The sequence below is a fragment of the Macaca mulatta genome, chromosome 1 (assembly GCF_049350105.2).
Source record: "Macaca mulatta isolate MMU2019108-1 chromosome 1, T2T-MMU8v2.0, whole genome shotgun sequence".
NCBI lineage: Eukaryota > Metazoa > Chordata > Mammalia > Primates > Cercopithecidae > Macaca > Macaca mulatta.
In genome coordinates, this window is record NC_133406.1 from 119,841,082 (window position 1) to 119,853,563 (window position 12,482).

The 12,482-nt window shown below is 49.2% G+C and overlaps 1 protein-coding gene across 1 annotated transcript in view; it reads left to right on the forward strand.

Annotated features, from left to right (window-relative positions):
* The window catches only part of LOC708768 (NBPF member 20), an 853,661-nt gene that overhangs the window by 839,250 nt on the left and 1,929 nt on the right, over positions 1 to 12,482 (forward strand). Inside the window, 2 exon segments of the mRNA XM_077949597.1 lie at positions 461 to 510; positions 513 to 1,412. Of these exon segments, the coding sequence (XP_077805723.1) occupies positions 461 to 510; positions 513 to 703 (241 nt within the window). The 3' untranslated portion in view covers positions 704 to 1,412.

The following is a 12,482-nucleotide window of genomic DNA, read 5'->3' on the forward strand; positions in this document are numbered from 1 at the left end:
CAAAAGCTGTACTCTCATGGTGACTGCATCGAATTTTGAGCACGTTTTATGGAAAACTATTGAGCTCATTCTTTTCATGATCACTGTTTGCTGTGTGTCATGAGGGCACCAACTCAGAGTGTCCTTCTCCCTTATCAGTGTGTCTGTCACCTGGCCAATTCACTGAGCTCACTTTCTCTCTCTCTTTCTCTCTCTGTCTCTCTCTGTCTCTGCCTCTCTCTCTCTCTCTCTCTCTCTCTCTCTCTCTCTCTCTCTCTCTCTGTCTTTCTCTTTCATTGTTTTCTACCTGGCCCTGTTCTATCCCAACATAAAGGCAATATATGTATATTTTTTTACCTCATTAATGGATCTATCCTTTTTCTTTTTTAACCACTTCCTTATGTTACCCCTGAAATCTAGTTGGGGCTCTGTGGTGTCTGATTTTCCCTGGCTGCTTCTTTAGTTTTGTCTCCTTTTCCAGGCTCAGTGGCGTGCTGATGGAAGTGGAAGAGCCTGAAGTCTCGCAGGAGTCACTGATAGATATTATTCGACTTCTTCAACTTACTTTGAATTACCTGACTCATTCCAGCACTACAGAAGTGCCTTTTACTCATTTGAGGAACAGTACATTGGCTTGACCTTTGACATGGACAATAGGTTTTTTACTTTGATGGTGATAAGGCTCCACCTGGTCTTCCAGATGGGAGTCATATTCCCACACTAAGCAGCCCTTACTAAGCTGAGAGATGTCATTGCTGCAGGCAGGACCTATAGGCACGTGTAGGCTTGAATGAAACTGTAGTTCCATTTGGAAGCCCAGACATAGGATGGATTGTTATGCCCAGACCGTTTGTTCTCCAAAGAAGACCACCAGAGTCCAGAGTCAAAGCCAAGCGGCAAGGATCTTTTACTGCAAGTTCGAACTTGGTCCCTCCATTCCACGGCATACAAGAGGGCCCCGAACAATGCGAGTGCTTGCTTTTTTATAGCCTGAAAGTTACAGGGGAACAAAGGAATTCTTTTGGTTCCCGCGCTTTCAGTAAAACTTCGAACGGCTGTCTCCTTATCGGAGACTTTCCAGGTGGTGTTTGTACTGGGCCCAGGAAGTTTGAGAGATATATGGAGATATGTGGTGGGATGGTTTGTGTTTGTACTGGGCTCAGGAAGTTTGAGAGATATATGGAGATATGTGGTGGGATGGGATGTGTTTGTACTGGGCTTGTTTGTTTTGAGCCCGGGGCTGAGGAATGTGCCTGATTCCTTTCATTCCCCCCTTCTTTTCGGGTATCTCTAGAGCCAATCTTGGGTCTTATAAGTCTGATTCTGTTTCATCGTTTACAGGTTGGTATTGGGCTCTGAGGACCATGAGTTGTATGGTGTCAAGCCTTTCTCTAATGAACCGCAAAATTCTGTTAACAACACAAGGTCCTACGGTAAGCAGAAATAGTAGACTCAGCAGGGGCCCAAGGAAGGGGGCTAACAGAGAGAACATAGATGAATTCCACCATTGGTCTGCAGCTGAAGCAAACTGCCGTGTTCTTACTTCTGTGCTTAACTTGCGTAACTGTTGGACCCGGTCCTCTACAAGCCCTGATTCATTTATGTAGAAACAACAGTCTTCCTTTAGAAACATACATGTACCCCCTTTTTCAGCAGTGAGTAGGTCTAAGGCCCTCCGGTTCTGCAAGGTTACCTGTGCTAGGGATGTGAGCTGCCACTGAAGGGAGGCAAGGGACTCAGCTGACTCCTCCATAGCAACGGCAAATTGTTGGTACAGCTTGTTACTTTCTATGAGGGTGTGACCTAGGGCTCCCCCCGCCAGTCCGGCCGCAATGAAGGATGCGGTGAGGGAAATTCCTGCGATGAGGGGGAGAAATATGGCTCGTGCAGGTCTCGGTCTAGGGACTGGGCGAATAGCAGTACTGGTCCAGTTACTGGTGTACCCTAGGAACTCGCCGGCAGTAAGTAGAGTCAAATGGGGGACTAATGTGACAGGAAGACACAGTAGGTTGGTAACAGAGGGACTAGATAGGTTCTTAGATAATGTTCCATTACACCAGAAGAATATGCCTGACGGAGCCCTTAGGGTGATATTAGGGGGCGTTGCAGTGATGCTGCAGAGGCTGGAATTAGTTCCTGAGAAACAGTAGGGAAACTTTTCTTGACTGGGGTTTAGGTATAGTGGCACGTTAGGGATAGGGACATATGAGAGGTTTCGGTGGTTGTTAGCTTGGGCAGAGGTAGAGGATCCCCATGGCAGGGGGACAGCGGTTAGCGGTGGACGCCCTAGAGTGGCACACAGAAAGCAGCCAGACAGGCTGTGAAGTCCTGTAAGGTTAGCAAGTTCTAATCCTTCTTGTAATAATTTTAACCAGGAAAAAGGACGTAAATCTTGTGTCAGGTGATTTTCTTGTCGCTGGATATTTCCATGGACCAGGGGCCATACCTGCACTAGACCCCGCCACAGATAGAGGTGACTGCTAGGCCACGTGGAGGCGGAGGAGTGGTATACAGCCCCGTGTTGAGGCGTGGTCCAGTGGGAGTTTCAGGGGTCTCTAATTATCCATGTATATGAAAGGTCTTCATCTCGTCTATGATGGAAAGACCATCTGGGATCTAACTGTTCTTTCCCTCCCCACCATTGGAATTTATGGACGTTACAATAGTTATAAGGGCAGCCGGCATTTTGGTGCCACCAATAGTGCTTACAATGGTATTTAGTCTGATCATACTCGAAGCATATCATTGGTGCCACTGGTTTGGCTATTCGGAAGTCGGTAAAATTTAGTAAAATTGGGCTATTGCACCCTGAGGAGGGGCAATCTGCACTGGCCACTAATTTCCCGGGCTTATGAGGTTGCCCAGGGTGGGTTTGGTTTTCATAAAGCCAGAATCTCCAGACAAAGGGATTAGGAGCTGGTTTTATGTTTTCCCCAGCGGCCACTAGGGCGACTAACGTTAGAGTCAGACTACCTAACTGCATGTTTGCAGTGAGCTATGCTGTCGGTGCAGGGTGAGTTTTAAGGGGTTGTTCTTAGCTCTGTCCACAGTCCACGTGTCCGGTGTTTCAGCCGCCGCCATGATTGGCCCCAGAAGGTTGGAGGTTGGGTCCACTGGCTTGACGTGGGTGTAGTGGATCCACGACGCGATGCCTTCTACCTTCAGGGTAGTGGGTGTGGTCAGGAGTACCTGGAGTGGTCCTTTCCACCTGGGCTCTAGGGTCTCTAGTCGGTGTCGCTTAACCAGGACCCAGTCTCCCAGCTGGTACGGATGGGGTGTCGGTGGGGGACTGGTCTCATATAGCTCCTTCAGCTTGGGCCAGATTTCTTGATGAATTTTCTGTAAGGCTTGTAGGGAAAATAAGAGTTCAGAGACATTTTCTGTTTCAGACTTGAGCAGATCATCTTTTAGGCTGGGAACCAGGGGTGGGGGTCTGCCATACATGATTTTGTAAGGGGTAAGGCCTAGTCTGTAAGGGGTATTACGGGCCTGGAACAGAGCATAGGGGAGAAGGACTACCCAATTAGCGCCAGTCTCCATAGTCAATTTAGTTAAGGTCTCTTTTAAGGTCCGATTCATCCTCTCTACCTGTCCTGAACTCTGGGGCCTGTAAGCTCAATGTAGTTTCCAGTTTGCCCCAAGGATGGAAGCCAAATCCTGACTTACCTTAGCGACGAAAGCGGGCCCATTATCTGGCCCTATCTGGACGGGGAAGCTATACCTGGGAAGGATATCTTCCAGAATTTTCTTTGCTACGACCTGAGCAGTTTCTCTTTTGGTTGGGAATGCTTCAGTCCACCCTGAAAAAGTATCTACAAAGACAAGTAAGTACCGGTACCCATACTTCCCTGGCTTTATTTCAGTAAAATCTACTTCCCAGTAGATACCGGGCCTGGTTCCCCTGAGCCTTGTTCCTGTTGCAGCCTGAGATTGGGGGTAGGCGTTGTTAAGCTGGCAGACTTTGCAACTTGTCACGATGCTGCTGGCCGTCTCAGCTATGTGTCTGATTTTGAGCTTGGAGCATCTGATCAGGTCTATCATCCGCTGGGCACCCAGGTGGGTGGTTCGGTGGATGTGTTCTAACACTTGTTGTCCTAATTTTTCTGGTAGGATGGTTTGGTCATTAGTATCAGTCCACCACCCATTCTGGATCTGTTTCAGGGGAAGTTTGTCAATCCACTGGAGATCTTGTTCTGAATACTCAGGGAAATATGGCAAGTCCCGGGGGCCCGGGTCAGGGAGCTGGAGTGCAAGGAGTTGGCTGGGAGCCTTTGCCACATTCCTTGCAGTTTGGTCTGCCAGAAAGTTGCCTTGAGCAGTTGGACTGGTTGGTTTCTGATGCCCTGGGCAATGCACAATGGCTAACTTTTCTGGCCTCCATAGGGCTGTTAACAGGGCTAGGATCTCTTGCTTGTTTTTTATCTCTTTTCCTTTAGCCGTCAGTAACCCTCGCTTCCTGTAAATGGCCCCATGTATATGCGCCATTGCAAAAGCATATCGGCTGTCTGTATATACTGTCAGCTTCTTCCCTGCCCCTAAGGTAAGAGCTTGGGTGAGCGCTATCAGTTCGGCCTTCTGGGCCGTTGTCCCCGGGGCCAGGGGTTCCGCCCAGATTACCTCAGTCTCTGAAGTCACTGCCGCTCCAGTGTACCTCTGGCCTTGATGCATGAAGCTGCTCCCATCAGTGAACCAGACGAGGTCGGTGTCAGGGAGTGGGCGGTCCTGCAGGTCTTCTCGAACTCCGTGCACCTGAGCTAGTATCTTGGTGCAGTCATGGAGGGGGGCGTCCAGGTCCGGGTTGGGCAGCAGCGAGGCAGGGTTTAAGGTCGTTGGGGGCAGGAAAGTTATCCTGAGAGGATTTAGTAGTAGTCCTTGGTAGTGGGTGAGCCGGGCGTTACTCATCCATTGATTAGGTGGCTGTTTGAGTACACCTTCGATGGCATGTGGAGTAACGACCCGCAATTCTTGACCCATGACAAGTTTATCAGCATCTTGCACCATTAGAGCTGTGGCCACAATCATTCGGAGACAAGGGGGCCACCCGGCAGCTACTGGGTCTAACTTTTTTGACAGGTAGGCAACTGGCCTCCGCCAGGGGCCTAAGTTCTGAGTTATTACCCCCTTGGCGACACCCTTATTTTTGTCCACGTATAAGTGGAAGGGCTTGGTAACATCGGGTAGTCCCAGTGCAGGCACAGAGAGTAGGGCGGTTTTAATCTGTTGAAAAGCCAACTCGGCTTCGTCTGTCCAATTAAATGGCTGCTGCCCCCGTGTTGCCTGATACAAGGGTTTAGCCAGTTCTGCAAACCCAGGTATCCATAGTCTGCAAAATCCCACCGACCCCAGGAATTCCCTCACTTGTTGGGTGGATTGTGGCCTGGGGATCTGCAGAACAGTCTGCTTCCGGGCATCTGTTAACCAGCGCTGCCCTCCTTTTAGCAGGTACCCCAGATATGTTACTTCTGGCTTACAGATTTGAGCTTTCTTTGCCGAGGCTCGGTAGCCTAGATTCCCCAGAGCTTGTAAGAGACCCTTGGTCCCTTGGATGCAAGCTTCTTGGGTCTCAGCAGCAATCAGGAGGTCATCAACATACTGTAGTAAAGTTATTTCAGGGTGTTTACGTCGGTACTCACCCAGGTCTTCATTGGAGGGCCTCATCGAACAGGGTAGGAGAGTTTTTGAATCCCTGCGGCAGCCTAGTCCATGTCAGTTGGCCACTTATGCCCCTCTCAGGGTCATTCCACTCTAAGGCGAAGAGCTTTTGGCTCTGAGGGGCTAAAGGCAAACTGAAGAAAGCATCTTTTAAATCTAAAACAGTGTACCATTGATGTTTAGGGTTTAGGGTACTCAGGAGGGTATATGGGTTAGGCACAGTTGGGTGTATGTCCACAACCCTCTTATTGATTTCTCTTAAGTCTTGTACAGGTCTGTATTCTCCACTATTAGGTTTTCGTACCGGCAACAATGGAATATTCCAGGGCAAGTGACATGGGTGAAGGACCCCTTGGTCGAGGAGCCGGCGGATTTGTGGGGCAATCCCTTTCTTGGCCTCTAGGGGCATCGGATATTGGCGTACTCGCACAGGGTCCGTCCCAGGCTTAAGTTCGACAAACAAGGCAGGACGGTGTTTTGCTAGTCCCAAGCCCCCCATTTCCGCCCAAGCTTCTGGATATTGTTGGAGCCAGGTTGCTATGTCCTGGTCAGGGGCCGCTTGCTCCTGGTGGAGCCGGTATTCATCTTCTAGGGTTATAGTCAAGATGGACACAGGCTGATTTTGGGAGTTGGTCACGACAGGCCCCTCAGGGAGGAAATGGATCTGTGCTCCCATTTTAGTTAGCAGGTCTTTCCCTAATAGGGGACAGGGGCTCTCAGGGATGACCAGGAAAGAATGGGTTACATTCCTGGCTCCGAGGTTTACTGTTCTTTGTGTTGTCCATGGTATTTCTTAACTCCTATGGCCCCTTGTACCCACGAGGACTTAGAGGATAATTTCCCATTAGTTTTAACTAGGACGGAGTGCTGTGCTCCCGTATCGACCAAGAACTGGACTGGGGACCCCTCCACTTGCAAAGTTACCCTAGGTTCGGGGAGGGGGTCCGAACCCCATCTTCCCTAGTCTTCGTCTTGAGTGACTAGTACGGGTGTAGACCTAGGGGGTCCCTGTCCTCGTTGTTTCTTTTTGGGGCAGTCTCTTACCCAGTGGCCAGCCTCCTTACAGTAGGCACATTGGTCTTTGCTCAGATTACCATACCTGGGGGGGCCGCCTGGGTTGGGTGTACTCTGGCTGTAGATGCTCTTTCTGTACTACTGCTGCCAGGACCTTGGTCATTTTTTTCAGTGGCCTTAAATTGCCTTTCTTCTGGAGTATCTCTGTTATTGTAAACCCGCTGGGCTATCTGAAGGAGGTCCTGAATCCACTTTCCCTCCAAGTCTTCTAATTTCTGGAGTTTCCTTTTAATGTCTGGGGCTGCCTGATTTACGAAAGACATTACAACAGCTGCCTGACTTCCTGGAGCCTCTGGATCTATGGGGGTGTACTGTCTAAAAGCTTCCATTAATCTTTCTAAGTAGGTAGCTGGGCTCTCTGTCTTTCCCTGCAGAATAGAGTATACTTTAGCCAAATTAGTGGGCTTGTGAGCAGCTGCCCAGAGACCTGCCATTAGAGTCTGGCGATAAAGGTGTAGCCATCCCCTACCTTCTGCCGTGTTGTAGTCCCATGTTGGCCTGGTCAGAAGAAAGGTCGCGTTTATGAGGTCGGGGTTGGCAGTCGGTTGACCGTTAACCCCCGGGACCAGCTTTCTAGCTTCTACCTGTATTCTCTCTTGCTCCTCTGTGGTGAACAAGATTCGGAGGAGCTGCTGACAATCATCCCAAGTGGGCTGGTGGGTGAACATGACACTATCCAGTAATGCCAGTAAATCTTTGGGGTTGTCTGAAAACTGAGCACTCTGAGTCTTCCAGTTATACAGATCACTGGTGGAGAATGGCCAGTACTGAAGCCTGGGGATACCTGTGTCATCTGGGGGTCCTATTTCTCGAAGGTGTAGGGCCACCATAGAGTCAGGCGGCTGGTGGGGGCTAGTCCGCGAAGTGCGTCCTCGCGTCCTCCCCGCCGGCCCTTCAAAGTTACTTTCCCTTTCAGCGGGCCCGTGTGTGCCGGCCGCCTCCCGTCCGCCTGCTCCTTCTCGCAGCTCTGCCCCAGGCTGGGGCCTGGGGCCCGGAGGGGTACGGAGGGGGTTCTGTGAACAGTGGGTCCCCGCTATCAGGTAGAACAGGATGGGGGGGCAGTCGGTTGCTTGGATTTTAGTGGTCGAGCAACCAGTGCCTTACAGGGTTCAGGGGCTAATCAGAAAGGGGACAGCCAAGGAGGCGGGTTCTCAACAAGGTCCTGCCATATGAGGATATATGGGATTTGATCTAAGTGGCCCGCACGCCCAGGTAGGAAAATCTTGGACTTTACCCTAGTGATGACAGCAAGTCGGAACGTCCCTTCGGGTGGCCACCCCACATCAAAGGCAGGCCATTCGGAGCGGCACAGAGTAATTAGCTTTCCTTTCCTGATTTCTATACCAAGATCATGTCCCCTTGCTCTTACTTCTTTGAAATTACTTGTAAGGAGAGATAGAGGAGTGCTCTGGGTATTACCCATCCTGTAATAATTTGTAGCCTCTTCCTGTAAAGAAATGTGGGTTAGAATCCCTGTAAAGGAAATCTGATCTGACTTATTAATGATGCGCTTTGGCAGCCCGGGTCAGAAACAACTGCTGCCCAGATCGTGATCGCGCTCCGGCAGCCCAGATCGCGGGCGTGCCCCGGCAGCCTGGGTCAGAGACAGCGGCTGCCCAGATCGCAAATGTGCTCCAGCAGCCCAGATCAGAGACAGCTGCTGCCCAAATTGCAAACGTGCTTAGGCAGCTCAGATCAGAGACAGCTGCTGCCCAAACCGCAAACGCACTCCGGCAGCTCAGATCGCAAGCGCGCACCGGAAGCCCGGGTCAGAGTTAGCTGCTCGGATCGCGATCGCGCTCCAGCAGCCCAGATCAGAGACAGCTGCTGCCCAAAACGCAAACGCGCTTTGGCAGCTCAGATCAGAGACAGCTGCTGCCCAAAACGCAAACGCGCATCAGCAGCTCAGATCGCTAGCGCGCACCGGAAGCCCGGGTCAGAGTTAGCTGCTCGGATCGCGATCGCGCTCCGGCGGCCCAGATCAGAGACAGCTGCTGCCCAAAACGTAAACGTGCTTCCGCAGCTCAGATCACTAGCGCGCACCGGAAGCCCGGGTCAGAGTTAGCTGCTCGGATTGCGATCGCGCTCCGGCAGCCCAGATCAGGGACAGCTGCTGCCCAAATTGCAAACGCGCTCCAGCAGCTCAGATCGCAAGTGCGCACTGGAAGCCCGGGTCAGAGTTAGCTGCTCGGATCGCGATCGTGCTCTGGCAGCCCAGATCAGAGACAGCTGCTGCCCAAATCGCAAACGCGCTCCGGCAGCTCAGATGGCAAACTAGATCAGACGAGAGCCAGGGGACCTCTCCCACCGGTCTCCGCTGGCTGTCCTATAGCACCTCCGCCAGGACTGCGCCAGCTCCAGTTTCAGACCTCGTGAGTCACAGATTCAGATTCAGAACAGACACAGACAGACAAACTGAGACGAGCGGGCTCACGTATCAGTAGATCGATCCTAGTAGATCCGTTGACCAGGGGTCTGGTGGGCTTGGGGAATCCGGGATGAGCCCCCAGATGTTATGCCCAGACCGTTTGTTCCCCAAAGAAGACCACCAGAGTCCAGAGTCAAAGCCAAGTGGCAAGGATCTTTACTACAAGTTCGAACTTGGTCCCTCCATTCCACAGCATACAAGAGGGCCTCGAACAATGCGAGTGCTTGCTTTTTTTATAGCCCGAAAGTTACAGGGGAACAAAGGAATTCTTTTGGTTCCCGCGCTTTCAGTAAAACTTCGAACGGCTGTCTCCTTATCGGAGACTTTCCAGGTGGTGTTTGTACTGGGCCCAGGAAGTTTGAGAGATATATGGAGATATGTGGTGGGATGGTTTGTGTTTGTACTGGGCTCAGGAAGTTTGAGAGATATATGGAGATATGTGGTGGGATGGGATGTGTTTGTACTGGGCTTGTTTGTTTTGAGCCCGGGGCTGAGGAATGTGCCCGATTCCTTTCAGGATCAGTGGGCATGGCCCTATTCCTACTCTCAGACCATGCCAGTGGCAACCTGTGCTCAGTCTGAAGACATTGGACCCAAGTTGGGTGTGACACGTTCACATAACTATGCAGCACATGCCGGGAGTGATGTGTCAGACATTCTAATTTGAAAGATATACCTACATCTCTCTGGGTAGCTACAAAGTTCCTCAGGGATTTCATTTTGCCGGCATGTCTCTGAGCTTCTACACCTGCTCAAGGTCAGTGTCATCTTTGTGTTTAGCTCATCCAAAGGTGTTGTCCTGGTTTCAATGAACCTAACCCCATTCTTTCTATCTTCAGTGTTGGCTTGTTTTAGCTGATCCATCTGTAACACAGGAGGGATCCTTGGCTGAGGATTGTATTTCAGAACCACTGACTGCACTTGACAGTTGTTAACCCACTAGGCTCCTTTGGCTAGAGAAGCCACAGTCCTTCAGCCTCCAGTTGATATCGATACTTAGGAAGACCACAGCTAGATGGACAAACAGCATTGAGAAGCCTCAGCCCTGCTCCTCTCAATTCCATCCTGTAGAGAATAGGAGTCAGGAGCCGCTGGCAGGAGACAGCATGTCACCCAGGACTCTGCCGGTGCAGTATCTGGAGAACTCACTCCCAATGTTTAACGTGGGTTCTTTTCTATTTCCTAAGTGTCTCGGCTGGGTTGAATAAATAAAGGGAAAGAGCACAAGAGAGAGAAATTTAAAGCTGGGTGTCTGGGGGAGACATCACATGTCGGCAGGATCCATGATGTTCCCCGAGCCAAAAAACCAACAAGTTTTTATTAGCAATTTTCAAAAGGAGAGGAGTGCACGAATAGGGTGTGGGTCATAGAGATCACATGCTTCACAAGGTAATAAAATATCACAAAGCAAGTGGAGGCAGGGTGAGATCACAGGACCACAGGATGGGGCAAAATTAAAATTGCTAATGAAGTTTCGGGCACGCATTGTCATTGATAACATCTTATCAGGAAACAGGGTTTGAGAGCAGGCAACCTGTCTGACCAAAATTTATTAGGTGGGAATTTCCTCGTCCTAAGCCTGGGAACGCTACAGGAGACCGGGGCTTATTTCATCCCTTTGGCTTCGACCATAAAAGAACTTCTAAGGGGGCCATTCATAGGCCTACCCTCAGGGCGCATTGTTTTTCTCAGGGATATTCCTTGCTGAGAAAAGGAATTCAGTGATATTTCTCCTATTTGCTTTTGAAAGAGGAGAAATATAGCTCTGTTCCATCTGGCTCACCGGCAGCCAGGGCCAGTTCAAAGTTACCTCTCTTGTTCCCTGAACATTGCTGTTATCCTGTTCTTTTTTAAGATGCCCAGATTTCATATTGTTCAAACACATGCTCTGCAAACAATTTGTGCAGTTGACACATTCACAGGGTCCTGGGGTGACATTCATCCTCCTCAGTTTACGAAGAAGATGACGGGATTAGGAGATTAAAGTAAAGACAGGCGTAGGAAAACATAAGGGTGTTGATTGGGGAAGTGATAAGTGTCCGTGAAATCTTCACAATTTATGTTCAGAGATTACAGTAAAGACAGGTGTAAGAAATTACAAAAGTATTAATTTGGGGAACTAATAAATGTCCATGAAATCTTCACAATTTATATTCTTCTGCCACAGCTTCAGCTGGTCCCTCCGTTCGGGGTCCCTGACTTCCCGCAACAGTGCAGAATATGAACAATGCCATGTTCTTGCAGAAAACGCTTAGCCTGAGTTGCATAGGAGGTAATCACCAGACAACTGCAGAATGTAGAACACTCAGCAGGACAACTGACCTGTCTTCTTCACGTAGTCCATGTCACCACGAATCACATAGCAAATAGGGGAAGAGATATTTTGTGTTCAAAAAAAAGTAAAATGATAATGTAGCTACATTTCTTCAGTTATTTTGAATCCCAAAGATTTCCTCATCTTTTTGTTGTTGTTATCGACAGTGGTGACAAGGACTTGTTTGTAGAGGACAGGTCAGCTGTCTGGCTCAATGATCTACATTCTGAAGTTGTCTGAAAATGTCCTCGTGATTAAATTCAGCCTAAACGTTTTGCCAGGAACACTGCAGAGTCAACGCTGTGTTTCCAACCTCAGCCCATCTGCGGGCAGAGAAGGTCTAGTTTGTCCATCACCATTATCATCATATCAGGACAGGTTACTTGGTTAAAGAGGGGTCTAGGAGATCTGTCCCTTTTAGAGATACCTTATTTGTAATGAAGTATTTGGGAAAGTGGTTTTTAAAAGTATAAGTGTCCTGTATTCTAATGATCATCCTCTAAACATTTTATCATTTATTAATCATCCCTGTCTGTGTCTACTGTTAGATTCATATCTCTACACTGGAAATTTTCTTTTTTTTTTCCTACACTGGAAATTTTCTGTGTCAATTTTTACTGTGCCTTTGTTTTTGCTAGTGTCTGTTGTTGAAAAAAAAAGTTCTCTGCCTGAGTTTTAATTTTTGTCCAAAGTTAATTTTTATCTATATAATTAAAATCTTTTGCCTGTCAGTCTGGACTGTTGGACCGTTTTTTCATTCAGTGTTGGAATCTTTCATTATGCTGATTGGTATTCATGGGTACTAATGCGAATTAATAAAAATATTTTCATTTCCCTGTTTTTTTCTTTCTTTCTTTTTTTTTTTGAGACAGAGTCTCGCTCTGTCGCCCAGGCTGGAGTGCAGTGGCACGATCTTGGCTCGCTGCAAGCTCCGCCTCCTGGGTTTACGCCATTCTCCTGCCTCGGCCTCCTGAGTAGCTGGGACTACAGGCGCCAGCCACCACGCCTGGCTAATTTTTTTTGTATTTTTTAGTA